General features: G+C 53.3%; 1 protein-coding gene across 4 annotated transcripts in view; it reads right to left on the bottom strand.

Moving 5' to 3' along the window:
* The window catches only part of ARHGEF10L (Rho guanine nucleotide exchange factor 10 like), a 146158-nt gene that overhangs the window by 99396 nt on the left and 29967 nt on the right, over window positions 1–16795 (bottom strand). For all 4 annotated transcript variants that reach the window (XM_060089043.1, XM_060089046.1, XM_060089044.1 and 1 more), the window contains exons 2-4: window positions 10293–10366; window positions 4586–4777; window positions 3766–3799 (exon numbers count right to left, since the gene is read on the bottom strand). In XM_060089043.1, the coding sequence (XP_059945026.1) occupies window positions 3766–3799; window positions 4586–4777; window positions 10293–10326 (260 nt within the window). In that variant the 5' untranslated portion in view covers window positions 10327–10366. The remainder of the gene's footprint in view (window positions 1–3765; window positions 3800–4585; window positions 4778–10292; window positions 10367–16795) is intronic.

Here is a 16795-nt window from a genome sequence, read left to right as displayed (position 1 = left end):
GAAGTCTGAAGTCCTGAGTCCCCAGAGCATCCCTGGAGGGTCGGGTGATGGTCAAACACCTGGCCTCCTGTCGGAGGGGCCCTGGTTCTAAGTCTTTGTTGAATGAACATGCACCATCTATATGTAACTCTGGCCACCTAACCTCCCCAAGCCTCAATTTCCCACCTGTGACATGGGTAATGAAGTGTCCACTTCCTAGAGACAAGAGATGGGACTGGGCATTTAGCCTGGTGCCTGGTACACAGGTAAACACAATCACTGCTATTACTATTATCATTCGCTATTATTGCTGTTGTCATTGTTGCTGTTATCTGATAATACGTCCTGTTTCGGAAAGAGAAAGTGGCAAAAGCTAGCCGAGCAGGCTGAACGTTCTTTTGCCCGGCGGCAGGACGGACGAGAGCCCAGGCCCCCTCACTCCTTGGGACTGTGGAGCAGCGGGGCCCAACCCTAAAATCACCCCGTGGACCTCGGCACCACACACACTCAGCAAAGCCAGCAACTCTGCCTACCCCATAACAGCCTGGCTGCCTCCTCTGGGCAATCCCACCTACCAGGTGAAGGGACCCGGAAGTCCACAGGCCTCACAGCCAGACAGGGACCCGGTGCCCCTGCCCAGGTCACCTGGACTGCCCGTCAGCCTCAGCAGTCCTCGTAACCAGTGATGCAGCACCGAATAAATGTTAACTTACATACACCTCACAGAGCCCTGCAAGAAAGTAGATTTATTATCCCCATTTTACTGATTAAGAAAGTGAGGCTCGGGACAGGAAACAACTTGCCCAATGACACACAGGTATTAAGTAACAGGTGAGACTCGAAGCCAGCTCTCTGCGGCTCAGAGCCCGAGCTCCCAGGCCCTCAAAGACCAGGACTCCAGCCTTCTTCACTTTACCCACGGCGCTCCCACCCCCTTCCCTCCCCAGCTGTGGATGAGAGCTGGGGAGGGAGTGAGGTCACTTTGAGGCTGCCCGGATCTGGGCAGTGGTTCTAACTGTGCTGTCAGGAGCCTCAAGTCAGGCAGCCCTTGCTTTTCTGGAGGCCAGGTAGGCAGCCAGGCAAAGCCCAAGGCCATTTCCAAGCCTTCAGGCAGGGACCGTGAAAGAAATGCAGTGAGAAGAGATGAAATGTCCTCCACTTGGAGATTTGTTTTTCCAAAGCAATGTCTGCTTAGTGACTACCTTTGGGGAAAAAATTTTTTTAAAAGAAAAGAAAGAAAGAAAACCAAGATACTTTTTTTTTCCCTTTGTCTTGGATACCAAGGAGAAGGAAAGCGATCTGGATTGACTCTTCTCCCAGAGGACTCCAGAGTGGAAATTCACCATCCGGGGAAGGAGGTGGAACTTAAGTAAACGGAGACCTGGAAGGGAGGGAACAAAGCTGGGAGCAGCACAGAGACACTTGACGGACAAGGAGTCAGGAGGCCTCCAGCATCTCACTGGGTGACTGTGGGCAAGCCCCACCCCTCAGTCTCTCCATCTGTAAAATTAAGGGGTGAGAAAGGAAGTCTCTCGGGACTCCTGCTGCAATCAATATTATGCAGGGGACTCACAGCCCACAAATGCCCCATCAAGGGCTCTCAGAAGTGATGTTTATTCACACCTGTTGGCAACCCAGGCCCAGCCCAGGAGTCAGAGGCACTGGGCACACAGTCTCCGCCCCTTCGGCCCCATCGCACTGGAAACATCCAAACTGGTCAGGAGGCAGGAGCAGAAGCAACCAGCCTCACTTATTCCTCACGATGCTTAGCGGCAGAGAACACGCCCATCTTACAGATGCAGAAACTGGGGCTCAGAGAGCTTCACAGGGAGCCCAAAGCCAGCCAGCTAGTGAAGGGCTGAGTGAGGATTTGAACCTCCAGGAGATGGTGTTCAAGGGAGCTGGGCTAACACCAGGGCCAGGTATAGGATAGGTGGGCGTGCTACGGAAGGGCGGGTGGTGGGTTAAAGGCAGAGGCTGGGCCCCTCTCCCAGAAACGCGTGGCCCACGCTGAGTGATTCTGATGCAGTATAGCACCAGCTCTGGGGGCCACTGCAACAAGGCCTCCACAGGGCACCAGCACCAGCCAGACACAGCGTCTGGCCACAGTCACCAGGTCTCCAGGACACACAGAGAGAAGGTGGCAGGGCCAGGACAGATGGCTATGCTCCTGACTCTGAGGTCAGGGAACCAGGGTCTCCAGAAGGATGGCCTGAGCAAACCAAGTGCCAGACCCCTGGAAGGGGTGCACTTGCTGGCTGCCCACACCGTTTCCCAACCCCCTGCCCACCGTCCCTGCTCAGTGGCTTCCTCGTGTGGAGTCCTCCTCTCTCTCCACGGGTGAATTTATTCTCCCTTGCTCAGCCAAGACCCCCCTAGCCCCCCTCCGGTCAGTGTCCCTGTTCCCTGGGCACCCTCTGTCCCACCTGGATGAGTCTGCTTCCCTGTCCAGACTGAGTTTCTGGGTGGCTTTATTCCTGGCCCAGCCTGGAGGGATGTAACCCCTGGGAGATCACAGCAATGTCAGGACTTCCCAGCCCAGGTGCAGAATCGCTGATTCATTTCAGGTCCCTAACCAGGGAGGAGAGCCTGGCCCCTCTTCTGGCCGTAATTACACAGTGGCAAGCCCAGCAGAAACCCTCCCAGGACCACCCACTCCAACAAGCAAATGAGCACAAACAAGGACTCCTAGGCTTGAATTTGAATCCAGAACTGCCCTGGCTCCCGGACCCAGGGCCACAATCTGCATCTCTGAGACCTCCAGCTGGGTGACACCTACCTGAGAATTAGCCGCCCAGATTCAGCTCACTCTAGGAAAACAAAGGGAGGCTCAGACACCCCTCCCCAGACTAGGGCAGCCAGGATTTAAACTCAGGACCCCAGGGGCCCCGGCCATCAACTCCAGGGCCTAGATCCACCACTGAGGCTTCCCTTAGAAGAGGACTCTCTAAACACTCAGGTCCTGAAAGCCAAGCAATGAGCAGCAGTGAGCAAAGCTCCAAGAGGCCTCAGCTTTCACAGCCCCCGAACCCCCAAATGCGCGGTCCAACTTGCTGGAGACCACCGAGGGAGTGGTGGTAAAACTGCCTTGATTAGGTGCCTGCAGCGTCCCTAGGTGTCTTACCCAGCAGTTCTTCATTCTTCTATGGAGGAAGCAGTGGCCCATTTTACAGATGAGAAAACCAAGGCCTGGGGGACTGGGACTTACACAAGGACCCATGGCCAGTGCTGGGCCCAGAGTACGATGCAGGCTATCACCCCAACACCCAGGGGTGTTAGCCTCAGACAGACTCCCAGGTGGAAAAGGGCAGAGTCCCCAGCAACAGTCACAGGAAAGGGAGCAGGAATGGCACTGGCAAAACAAGTGGCGATGGCAAAGACAATTACAGAGGGTGGCACCGCGTGGAGCACCAGAGAGCTGTTTAATTCCCAGCCACAACCCAACGGAGTGGGTAGGTACTTCATTGTTTTCATTTTGCATATGAACAGACTGACTTTGGAGACTTTATGTGACTCCTTCTAGCCACACAGCTGGCAAGGGACAAAGCCAGGATGTGGAGCCAGGCCTGCTTTCTACTTCACAGGCTTGTGGGAAAAATAAAGGAAAAAGTAACACGTTTTAGGGACTGACCTCTTCCCTCCGGCCCAGGGATCCTGAAATGTGTTTCTCTTTAGCCAAAGACCTGCCCTGAGCCTTCACAGCCGCAGCTCCACCCCTTCCCACACCTCCTGCCCGGTCTCTCCTCGTTTTCCAGCTGCCAGAGCAAAAGAACGAGGCTCACTTACTGTGTCTGGGCCGGTGCAGCCGCTGGGTCTGGGTCTGCGGGAGGAGAGCAGAGGCAGAGCCCGTCAGGCCAGGGGTTGGCCCGAGGGACTCAGGGCATCCCCACCCCCTTTCCCATCTTCCCCGGGGGCCCCAGAGACGGGGCGCCAGCCCGGTGCCTGCTGCGTCCCTGCCTGCCTTCCCCCAGCCCCACACTATCATTAAGCTCCCCTACCAGTCCTACCTGCCTGTCCCCACCCCCAGCCCCATGGCCCACATCCCAGCTCTGACCAGAACCAGTCACGCTGCCTGCTCTGGGCCTGCCCTCACCCGCAGCCCCTCAAGGAGCCCCTTGTCCCCAAGCCTGCAAGAAGTCCCTGCCAGTCCAGTCCCCAGTCCCTCCAGATGACAGAAGCTGTCATTTAACCCCGGCCTTATCAGGGCCTTCCCGCCCCCAGGGCTCTGGGAGGCTGCTGCTCTGGCGGCTGTGATTCCCTGGGAGAAGCTGCGGGGAGACGGGAGCTTCAGAGAGACAAGCTCTGGGCAGTAACTGTCGCTGAAGCACAACCGAAGGCCAACCACTGCCATTGACGGCCAACCACTGCCATTTACGACGTGCCAAAGTGCACCAGATGCTGCAGGAATGCTAGGAATCTCCAATTCCCAATGGGAGCGATGGAATGCAGCTTCTTCCCAGTGGTCTGTCTTCCCTTCCTGCTTTGTAGGGACAGTGGAGGAGCCAAAAGGCATCACTGGGAGCCTGGAGCCTCCACGCAGCCCTGAGCTCCCTGTAGCCCCAGAGGCCCGGAAATGGGAAGACCCTGGGCTTCCAGAGCACCTTACCAGCGATGGGGGCAGAGTCCAAGTGGATCAGTGAGGCGTCTTCTGCCTCCTTCTCTGGAGCAGCGCCTGGGACGCCCAGGCCAGCGCTGGTGTCCTCGTCATCATCGTCACTGTCATTAAACTCAAAGGCCTCGCCAGGGTCGTCCTCTGCCTCGGGGGAGGGGTCTGGGCCTCCAGGAAGCAGCTGATCTCCTGGAAGGGAGGAGGAGTTAGCCTGCTGTGGGGTCTCAGGGTTTGGTCCAGAGAGAGGGCTGGAAGTGGGGAGCAGCTGGGGGTCTGAGAGAGAGCACGCGGGCAGTTCCCAGAGACTAGATTAAACCCATGCCCAGGTCAGGTGGCCCTCCTGTGCCCCGAGGTTCCTGTGGTTGGCTTGGGGCTCTAAGCAGATAGGCAGCAGACGGAGGGCAGGGAGCAAGCTTCCAAGGCAAGCGTGTGTGCATCTGGACTTGAATGTAAGTCTCTGGTTTTCTTGTTTTCTACTTTCCTATTTTGTAAGCAAGGGGGTTTTATAAATGCATATGCCCACGTGCGTCTGGGCACACACCTTTGTGTGTATTTCCACGTGTGATACGTCTTTGCATTTCGCGTATATGCGAATGAACTCGGCACCCTGCACTTTATTTGGTGTGCATGGGGGAGGGGAGCCTGAAGGCAGCCAGCTTTCGGGTACCGGGGCACAGACTGGCTGGGGCAGGGCTCCCAGTATGAAGGTCAACCCGGCCTTACTCCCTGCTTCTCTCCCCTGGGAGTACCCCTGCCCGCATCCCTTCTCTGTCTTAGCCTCTTGTTTTCTTCATCTGTTCCTGTAAAATGTGTAATGATTTATTTTGCCCCTTTAAGGGGGCAGGTCCTGGCCTGGGGTATGTCACCAGCCACATCAGTAAACAAAGGATGTTGCAGCCATCTAGGCATCAGCCACTGCAGCCACCCCAGTGGTGCACCCTGAGGGGATTCAGGACCGAAAGAAAAGGATGCTGGCCCCAGATAGCTAAAGCGCATATCAAAGGAATGATTTCAAGGAGCACAGCCTCTTGCACTTCCCATATAGAGAAGAGTGCTAAATTCATTAACTTGAGATGCCTGGTTTTCTTTAGTTAACAGTAATCTTTTGATGTTCTCACTACCTGATCTTTGCTGCAAAAACTCCTCTATATCCTGGCTCCCCCCTCACCTCTTAGGAGCAGTCGCTCAGAGCTATCTGAGAGGCTGCCTCCAGGGTTTCAGTCCTCAGTAAGTCCGTCAAGTAAAACATAATTCTCTACTTTTAGGTTGTGCATTGTTTTTCAGTCGACGGGCAGAACTCAGAAAACTTGAACAAGAACTTCACTTGTTTCATTAAACAAGTGAAGAATTGGATCTTCTATCCTAAAGAGCATAACAAGCCCTCGCCTTCGGCCCATTTCAGCAAGCTGAGGTCCCGCCGTCGTCTTCCTTAGAAGACTTCTTTTCTAGAATCTGAGCCTAAACAGAACCTCAAGCGTCCATTTAGCCCATCTCCCTACCTCGTGCAAACCCACTCCCAACCCAAGGGACAACGTGGGCTGGTTTGAAGCTGATCGCCCCTCCCTGGGCTGCCCAGAGCAGGCCTGTCACAGCTCATGTCACACATTTGAGGGCACGAGCTTGGGGCGCGCCCAGTCCTGTCTGGGTCCCCTTCGCCTCTCTGAACCTTGGTTTCTTCCCTGTAAATTGGAGAACGAGACAGCACCTACCTCATCAGGCTGCTGTGACTGTGACGTGAGGTGTGGGTCAGGGTTTCTGAGCCTCCTATCGGGGCTGCATGGTCTGTGCGCTAGGGGGCTCTATAGGATGTGTAGCAGCATTCCTGGCCTCTCGCCTCCAGCTATGACAACCAAAAATGTCTGCAGACATTGCCAAATGTCCCCTGGGGGACGCAACTGCCCCTGGTGGAGAACTGCCCTGGCAGATGTAGCTCTTGGCATAGTGCCTGGGATGTAAGTGTTACACAGTGACACCTGCTGTAATTTCTGTCCCCTCCCTGCCTGAGATCCTTGAGGACAGGACTGTCCACAGATGGATCGATAAGTAAATGGGTGGGGAGGTGGATGGAGCAGAGAGACAGCTAGACAGGCCAGCGGATGGACAGATGGACATATCTGATTCTAGCAGTCTCACTGACCAGAAAAATCCAACCCCGCCCCATCCACAGTGACCTGGGGTTTCCAGAGCAGAACATTTTAGGTGCAAGTGTATCAAATTCAAGAAGACCCTTCCTCAGCTGCTTGACTGCAGCAGAAACCCAGAGCTAACTGGCCCTCCCCAGTCACATTTGGTATTACTTTTTTTTTTTTTTTTTTTTGCTGTACGCGGGCCTCTCACTGCTGTGGCCTCTCCCGTTGCGGAGCACAGGCTCCGGACACACAGGCTCCGCGGCCACGGCTCGCGGGCCCAGCCGCTCCGCGGCACGTGGGATCCTCCGGGATCGGGGCACGAACCCGTGTCCCCTGCATCGGCAGGCGAACTCTCAACCACTGCGCCACCAGGGAAGCCCTGGTATTACTTTTGATAGTGCTTTCAACACTTCCGTTTTGGATATGTATATGTACACACACATATAAAATGTGTGTATAGCATCTTCTACTGTTCTCCCCTTGCTCATTCCACTCCAGCCACACCGGTCTCCTTGCTATACCGTGAAAGTGCCAGCTCTGCTCCTGCCTCAGGACCTTTGCACTTTCAGTCCTGGGGTCCAGAATGTTCTTTCCCCCAGGCGTCTTCTCCTGCTCTCACCTCCTTCAGGTCTTTACCATATGTCAGCTTCCAATGAGGCTGGCAGGACCAAAGTTGCCCCCAGTGACACCCGGGGGCTCCCGATTTGCCTTGCCTGCTTTCTTTTTCTCTGTGGCCCTTATCAGCGTGTGACACACAGTATGTTTTATTTATTTTACTGTCTGTCTCCTCTGCTAGAATGTAAGCTTCCTGAGGGAAGGTATTCTTGTCTGTTTCACTGTCATATTCCCAGCATCTGGTAATGTGCCCGACATATGGTAGGCACATAATAAGTATTTGCTGAATACACACACACACACACACACACTCTCTCTCTCTCTCTCTCTCTCTCTCTCCTATTGTCAGGTCTACCTACGGGTTGCAGTTTTAAAAGTTTAAAAAATACTGGAATAAATGACCACAAAGTCCCTGCCCACTATTTCTGGACCACCAGGTTCAGACCTATCCTGACCAAAGGGGCTTCAGTGCCCACGGTCCTGCCCTCTTGAATCTGCTGGGCAGACAGTGGGGGGAGGGTTCCCTTTGCACATGGCCTGTATCATTGTAGTCACTACGGTTTCACAGTCAGACCACCTGGGTTCAGACTCCAGGTCTCCCTTATACTGGCTGTGCGAGTGTCAAGTTATTTCACCGCCCTTCCCCCTACCCCACCAAGCTGCAGTTTCCTGATCTGTCCAATGAGGACAATAATAGTAACTGCCTTACAGGGTTTTTGGGAGGATGGCATGAATTGACAAACATTAAAGCACCCAGTGCGAGGTATGGGCTCACTAAATGTTAGCGGTTCTTACAGTGACGATTCTACTTAGCATCACTGTCATTGCATCATCATTATCGTTATTACTGTTATTATTGCCTTGAGTCATAGCCCTGGCCCTGACCCCGGGTGAGATGCAGAGCCCCTCCCCATTCCCAGGCCAGGCCCAGCCCCAGACCCCCAGGCTGTGTCCAGGGACTTAGGTTACTTCTGCACCTTCTCCCTTTAAGAGTACCAATAGCTTCAGTTTGCCCAGCAATCCACACAGTCAGGCCCGCATCCAGTGAACTGTCCCCGAGAGCCCCTGGGCCGGGAGGGTCAAGCAGAAGACAGACATGGCCCCTCAATGTCAAGGAGCTCACTACAGGGTGAGGCAGGCAGATACAGCCAGAGAACAATGTAAAAGCCCAGAGACTGAGCTGGTGCTAAAGAGAGGAGGGGGCTTATGTGGGGCGCGGCTTTGGCACAAGGCTGCCCCTGTGCAGAGCCTTAAAGGGGGAGCAATGGCCTGACAGGCTCAGGTTACGGGTCAGGGGGTATTCCAGGCTGAGGCCAGAGCAGGAGCAGAGAAGAACAGCAAGTGGCCCAGTGGAAGTGAAGACGTGAGCAAGGATGATGGGGGTGAGAACACGGCTGCGAGGTGTTGGGGGGATTTGAATTTATTCGTGAAGACCATGGGAAGCTCTCAGAGAATCAGAAAGTGGCAAAGAGACTGGTTCAACCAGATGAAACCAGCCCGCAATGTCAGATACACCCAGAACAGTAAACTTTCATCAAATGTTTGCTGAACGGAACTGAACTGATTTCATCATAAGATACTTTTGCTCTCAGTTGGCATGTCTGGCCCCTTGGTGTGTAGGAGAAAGGGTTCAGGGTGCCTATGACAGTGGTCGGGGGTGCGGACATCCTGGGACCCAAAGCTATGGCCATGAATCAGGAAATGACCTTGTCCCCAAGATTCTGTTCAGGATCCTGAGACCCGGACAATTAGACACAGCTCCTTATCAAAAGGAAAAATCAGGAGGCCCATCCCCGGATAATTGAGAGCTGAACTGAGCCCTTCCCACCCATCCAGACAGTTGGCAGGGCTGGAGGTGACCACACACGCCTGTCATGTTCATGGACGTGCCCCGTCCTCGGGAGAGCCCACCCCAGCGAGTCCCCAGCGAATCCAGAAGGCCGGGACCCAGGAAGCCACCCCACGCTATGGAGAAGGTGTGTCCACCGTGCTGGTCCCCCACCCTTCAGAAAAGAACACGGAGGCTCGCGGGGGAAGAGAGTCCTCCCTGGGCTCTGCCCGGGGGCTCAGAGCAGAGCACAGGCGGCCCGTCCTGCCAACACCCCAGTGATAGCAGCTGTCATGTACAGAGCCATGGATTACCACATGCCCGGGTCCCACCTGTATTTAAACCTCGAAACATCACAGCAGAGGGTGTCGTTATTATCCCCATGTTTGTGGGTGGTGAAACGGAGTCAGAGAGACACCAAGTCACTCAGCTGAGCTCACAGTGGCAGTGGTAGGGTTGGACTGGAGAAAAAGCCCTGGCTTGTTACCATTCTGCTACCTGCCACTCCACAAAAAGAACAAGAGGTCGGAAGCTGGGCCCAATGGCAGAAATGGCCTTGCATCCAGCTCCTCCAGGACGGGGTCCGGATTCTACCAGCAATGTCCAAGGCCCCACTGTTAGGGTTGCCGGATAAAAATACAGGACAGCAAATTGAATTTCAGATAAAAAAACAATTTTTTTTAGTATAAGTATGTATTTTTCTGCTTTTTTTTTTTTTTAACTTTAGCAGCCCCACCACTGCTAGATGACCCGGCTTCCTCCGTTCCTTAGCAGATGGAGATGGATGGCCCAGCCCTTCCCCTGAGCCCCAACTCCCCACTCAATTCATAAGCTTTACCCCCAAGCACACCTCAGTCCCCAGAGGGGATCTGCTCATCTCTCCAGGGGACCTTAGGGAGAAAGGTAAAGAGTCAACCCTTACCTGGAGCCCGCAGGAGGAAATCTTTATTTCCATGTTGTAGGCAAGGAACCTGAGGCAGAGGGGTGAGGTCACTTGCCCAAGGGCACACAGCTAATCGCCAGTAGGGCCAGATTCACACCCAAGGTCAGCCTACTCCAAAGCTAGTGGCCCTGGGACAGGCCCCACGGCCCCGTTCAGAAGCGGGAGAAGCAGGCACCCGGAGTACCATACCTATGGCAGCCTGTGGAGGATGGGAGGAAGCCATCAGACAGGGTGCAGCTCACCAGCACCGTCCCAGCGCTCGCCTGCAAACAGAAGGCCAGAGATCTGATCAGAGGGTGTTCAAGGCTGAAGTTCCAGTGACAGAGAAGGGTCACTGACTCGTGACCTGTGCACGCCAGCCTGCCAGCTCTCACCCTGTTCCCCAGCCACTTCGGGAGCACAGGACAGCACCAGCAAGGGCCCAGCCCTCACCTTCATAAATCATTAACCTGCAGAAAAAAACAGCAGCGGCAGAACCCTAAGCCATCTTCCCAGAAGGCCCCTGCCTCCACAGACCTTCCTCTGCCAAGGAACCTCGGGAGCCTGCTGGGTCCAGCTAGGCTGACAGGTGGGTCCCCACTGGCTGACAGGTGAAACTCCAGCCTCAGAAGCCAGGATCACACTCAGCCCCCGTGTTGCAGAAGCTGGATCACACCTAAACTGTCATGGACGTGGCCGGACATTTCCTCCTCCATGGGCACCCTTGGGTCCAGCCACTCTTCCCAGCTCCTGCCCCAGTGGTCCTACGGAAGGCCATTCACTCTCTCTCTGTCTCTCCCTGTGCTGCACCCACGAGGCTGGCCACTTAGCACGTGGGTGTGAGGGAAATAAAGGGCTTCATGGAGACAGGTGCCTCGAGATTGGGGTGGAATCCCAAATGCTGGGAGCTGGGGGCAGTTTCTCCAGGCCTCGCAGTGGAGGATCCCGCAACCAAGAAGCCAGTGCCTCCACCGGGCTTCCTGGGCCCTGGAGCCAAGCTTGCCTGATGCCCCCTGCCAAGCAGTTCTCCCCACTCCCGGTTCACACCCCCGATTCTGAGCTAGAGGCAGTCCTTCTAGACTTCCTGGGGAGAGGGGATCGACTCTGGAGGGAAAGCCCCGAGCCCTCCTTTCTAATCAGCGCCTGACACAAACTGGCTGCAAGCCTATTATTTTCCTTTCCAATCGTTAAAGCTTCTATTTGTATTAGCTGGTTTCCTAAATAAAAATAGAATGCATGCAAAGGGCAATTAATTAATAACAGCAAACATCTATGCAGTGCCTACTATATCTCCGACATTATTCTGAGCACTTTACAAATATGAAAATCCAAATTATGAGAAAACGAGGCCCAGGATGGTTAAGTAAGTAGCCCAAGATCACACAGCTAGTAAGCAGCAGAGTCAGGGTGTGAACCCAGGCCATGGGCCCCAGTGGGTGCTCATTATGTAACCACCATGCTCTACTGTCTCTCAAAGTCCAAACAATACAAAAGATGTACAATGAAAAGTCAGTCTCTCAAATCCCCCAGGAGTGACCACTATTACTGGTTTCTTATGAATCTTTCCAGAACTATGCCATGTATGCACCAACTTGTTTATCCGTATACACGCCTTGTTTTATACAGGAGGAAGCACACTGCACACCCGGTGGTGCAACCACTTTTTAAAAAAATTTTTTTTAATTGAAGTATACTTTATTTACAATGTTTCAGGTGTATAGCAAAGTGATTCAGTTATACACGGGCACGTGTGTGTATACCTATTCTTTTTCAGATTCTTTTCCATTATAGTTTATTACAAGATATTGACTACAGTTCACTGTACTATACAGTAGGTCCTTGTTTATCTATTTTATACATAGTAGTGTGTTAATCCCAAATTCCTAATTTATCCCTCCACACACCCCTTCCCCTTTGGTAATCATAAATTTGTTTTCTATCTGTTTTGTAAATAAGTCCACTTGTATCAGTCTTTTTAGATTCCACATATAAGTGATGTCACATATTTGTCTTCTCTGTCTGACTTACTTCACTTAGCAACCACTTTTTTTGCTTAAGAATCTCCATAATCAATTCAGAACAGTACACAGAAATCAGTCTCACCTTTTTAATGGCTGCGTAGTATTTTGGGGCAGATGGGCTATACCGTAATTGACATAATCCCTATCAAGGGACACTGAGGTTGTTTCCAGGCTTTGGTGTTATAAAGCCTTCCTCCGTACACTTGGCCTTGAGCGAATGGATGCATGAACCTGTCAGTCACACTCCTAGGCCGGATCTGCTGGGTCAGAGAATTGCACTTTTCATTCTGACTGAACGCAAACTGCTCTCCACTAAGTGTGTGACTGTGTCTTTCACCCACACTGAAAACTCTCAGCAAAGGGTTGGGGAAAGCAAACTAAAATGTCTGCAAATCACTTTGCAAGTTGAAAAGTCAAACAACAGCTGCATAGCAGTCCCCCTGCAGGTCCGTCCTCCCTGTGGGCTCATTCAGAACCACTGAAGGAGGAGCAGGGAGACATACCCATTTTGCAAGAAGAAAAAGGAAGGCACCCAGCCCAGGTTCATGTGCAAACTGCTCCTTAAATATTTACTTTAAGGTATGTACATTGTGTTTTTAGACATAATGCCATTGCACACTTAATAGACTAAGGTATAGTATAAGCATAACTTTTATATGCACTGGGAAAAATAAAGCGTGATTCGCTTTATTGCAGTATTCGCTTTATTGCGGTGGTCTGGAACCCAACTCAAAATATCTCCCAGGTACGCCTGTACTAGTCATGGTAACTTTGATCACTTAGTTAAAGTGATGTCTCCCTGAGGTTTCTCCACTGTAAAGTTACTATTTTCCTTTGTAATTAATAAACATCCTGTGGGAAGAAATATATATATATATGTTTTCTGATCAAGCAGAAGCCCAGGATCCTTCCCTCTAGGCCAGAAAGTCCAATGTCCTCTCCTTTTTCCTCATTTTCAGGGATGATTCCTGCCCTCCCCTCCAAGCCCAAGGCTTTTCCCAGAAAGGAACAGAGACATCAACATATAAGGAGCCCAGAGATTTATCTGCATTATTTCATTAACAGATGAGGAAACCAAGGCTCAGAGAGGTAAGGATTTGCCCAAGGTCACAGAGGCAAGTGAACAAAGGGACAACACTAGGATTCAATCCAGGGGTATTGACCCCAAACCCTAGTCTCAACCCCTTAATCACACGGCCTCCCTGGACTTCAGGGCTGGCATCTGGGAGGCGTTTGCTGCAGACTAATTGGGGGCAGTGAGGTCCCCGGGCAAGGGCCCCAGCCAGCAAGCCCCGTGCACACCCACAGGCCTGTGGCCACCATTTTGCACACACATGCCCCAAGGCTCAGAAGGATGTGAGTGAGGGAATAGGCATGGCTCAGAGCAGCGAAACTCCCTGCTAGACCTTCATGGCACAATAATTAGAAAAGAATTCAAGGCTACCTGATACCACCTGGGCCCACTACTCAGTAGCCATAATACCTTGTATGAGTTACTTAACCCCCGTCTCTGTGCCTCAGTTTATTCATCTGCAAAATGGGGATTAAAAAGTACCTACTGGGGCTTCCCTGGTGGCGCAGTGGTTGAGAATCTGCCTGCCAATGCAGGGGACACGGGTTCGAGACCTGGTGTGGGAAGGTCCCACATGCCGCTCAGCAACTAAACCCGTGTGCCACAACTACTGAGCCTGCACTCTAGAGCCTGCGAGACACAACTACTGAGCCACCGTGTCACAACAACTGAAGCCCGCGTGCCTAGAGCCCGTGCTCCATAACAAAGAGAAGCCATCCGCAATGAGCCCGCGTACCGCAATGAAGAGTAGCCCCCGCTCGCCGCAACTAGAGAGAGCCCGCGCACAGAAACAAAGACCCAATGCAGCCAAAAATAAATAAATTAAAATAAATAAATTTTAAAAAATACTTCTAAGAAGTACCTATTTCATGGGGTTCTTAAGAAAATTAAAAGTAAATACATGCAACACTCTTGGAGGGGTCCCTGGGACACGGTAGTCTCTGTCATTTAACACCCAGGGCACAGACTGTGATGACCAAGCTCTACCTTGGGAGTCAGGGATCCAGGCTGGAGTCTCATCTCCACTGGCAGGTGAGCTGAGCCTTGGTGTCCTCATCTGTAAAATGGGGTTCCTGCTACCTGGCCCATCGGACTCCCAGCAGCATCCCTGAGGTCAACCGCAAAGCCCTAGCAGGCTCAGTCAGTGCCAAGATGCCCATCCTTGACGTGTCACCACCAAAATGGGAAACAGCAAATGGGACCATGTGTCTGGATTCTGCATCCCAGGGGTGTGAGATACCCTGGAGGAGGCTCAAAGGGGAACCCCAAGGGCTTCCAAGCTGTGAGGGTCTGGGGGCAGCCAAATCCATCTGCAGGCCAGGCTCTGCCTCCTCCTCTCGGTGTGACCCCAGGCCCCCACCTTGGCCTCTCAGAGCTTCAGGCTACACCTCTGTAAAGTGGGCATGACAGCACCCGCCCAGAGGATGCCACAGGCTGCCACAGCCAGCAGCCGGGGCATAGGTGTGAACATGAGCAAACAGGTGGGGTTGCTCGGCTATTTCCTTTTTTTATTTTTTTTTAAGTCTTCCTTGAGCTATGCATGGTCTGGAAGCTTCAAGGTCGGAGGCTAAGCTGGAAGAAATGTGTTGTGATGCCCCTGAAATGAGCCTCGCTCTTAAAAGCGATCCAGAACCCTCCTGCCACAGCGGTCTCTGGCAAAAGAGGCAGTCTGGCTGGGGAAGGAGCGTTGACTGAAAACCAAGAGTGGCCCAGAAGGATTATCTACAGAATTATCTACACTCAAGGATTCCAACTGTTTCTAAAGTGCAGAGAGGAAAAGGACAGAAGGAAACTCACTAAGGTATATGAACAGTGTTTGCCTGGGTGGCAGGGCTCCAGAAGGTTTTCTTTTGACCCTCATTCCATTTTTCTGAATTTTCCAGATCTTCTACAGTGAGTATTATAAGGATGGAAGATGAAAAGAAGCATTCTCACTTTTAAAAAGAGGACTAAGGGGCTTCCCTGGTGGCGCAGTGGTTGAGTGTCCGCCTGCCGATGCAGGGGACATGGGTTCGTGCCCCGGTCCAGGAAGATCCCACATGCGGAGCGGCTGGGCCCGTGAGCCATGGCCACTGAGCCTGCGCGTCCAGAGGCTGTGCTCCGCAACGGGAGAGGCCACAACAGTGAGAGGCCCGCGTACCGCAAAAAAAAAAAAAAAAAAAAAAAAGAGGACTAAGGCAAAACATCACAGGTCGGACCAGACAGTAGCTGCAAGATGGTGTTGAGAGGGTGGGATCTGTTGCTAGATCTGAGTTTGAATCCCATCTCTGCCACTTCCAGCTGTTACAATTCACCCCCTTCTCCCCAGCACCCACCTCACAGAGGTCCTGTGCTCATGAAACAGGACCGTGGCGTGTGGTGGTGTAGCTCTCAGCCTGCAGTGGCCACTGTTATCACAGTGATATTCACAGTGCTCCACGTGGGTGGTAGGGTTATGGAGACTTTCTTCTCTGGGGGGTCATCTCTTTAAAAACGACTGCCAAGACTGGCTAGGCAGGCAGACCCCCGAACGGTGCTCTTGCCCGTGACCCTACACAGAACGACCAGCAGCAGGCTGTACTTCTCAAGCGCGTTCAGACAGAGCGAGAAGCAAAGGAGCAAGCCCAGCTCCGGGTGTGCTCCCCAAGCAGGTCAAGTTCAGTGACTGGGACCACCCAAGAGCGGCCAGATTAGCACTTCCCTCCACCCTGGGCAGCCCTGCTCACCACAGCAGGTGTCTTCCAGGCTCTAATTGAATCAGACCCTTATCAGTTCTTCCTTCCTCTAGAGATCAAGGTCCAACCAGCCCAGAGACCCAGCAGGAAACCCTCCTCCAGCCTGCACGCACCCACCCCTCCTCACTAGTTCCTGAGATTCACGCCATCCCTGACCATCTCCCACCTCCCACTCAAGTGAATGGCCCCATCAGCTCCCCCTGAATGAGGCTTGGAGAAATACACCAGGAGGCTCCTGAAAATCAGGGAGGCTGCACAAACCAGGCCAGGAGTTTGAGGACAGGGAAGGCGGGACTCAGCGGGGAGGGGAGGGGAGGGGAGGGGAGGGGAGGGGAGGGTGGGCAGGGGCCCAGGTAGGCAGGTAGGCAGGCAGGCAGTCCCAGAGGGAGATGCTGGCATAACCGAGTCGGGCAGCCTTGCCAGAGGAAAGATAGATGCCACCCTGTTCTGCACAGAGGGAAACGGACCGGGATCTGGCCCAGGCCCCCACCTCCAACTCTGGCCTCAGAGGCACCCTATCTGTCTCCTGGAAGCCAGGAAAAAAGTGGGGCACGGGAGGTAAGACCAGGGGTGTGGACCAGAGCTCCTCCTGCAACCACAGCCTCCGGGAGGCCTCTCCAGGTTTCGGCCCCTGCCAGATGTGAGCTTGACCAACACACGCCCACCTCTGCTGCCACAGCAAGGGTTCCAAAACACACAGGCTCAGACTCGTCCTCGTCACCTTTGCCTTCGGAATGCAGGTCCTCAGCAAGGCCCTCCCTGACCTGCCACACCACCCTCCCTACTGACCTCTCTGGTCTGGGCGGTTCCCACGCCCGGCCTGACTGTTCCAGCCCTCATGAAGGGCTTCAGGCCCATCGCTTTGCCGACCTGTTCTATATCTCTGGGTCTTTGCTCAGGTTGTTT

This window comes from Mesoplodon densirostris, chromosome 2, assembly GCF_025265405.1.
Source record: "Mesoplodon densirostris isolate mMesDen1 chromosome 2, mMesDen1 primary haplotype, whole genome shotgun sequence".
Taxonomy (NCBI): domain Eukaryota; kingdom Metazoa; phylum Chordata; class Mammalia; order Artiodactyla; family Ziphiidae; genus Mesoplodon; species Mesoplodon densirostris.
The sequence above is the reverse complement of the archived record's forward strand: the minus strand, read 5'-3'. Positions and strand labels throughout refer to the sequence as shown.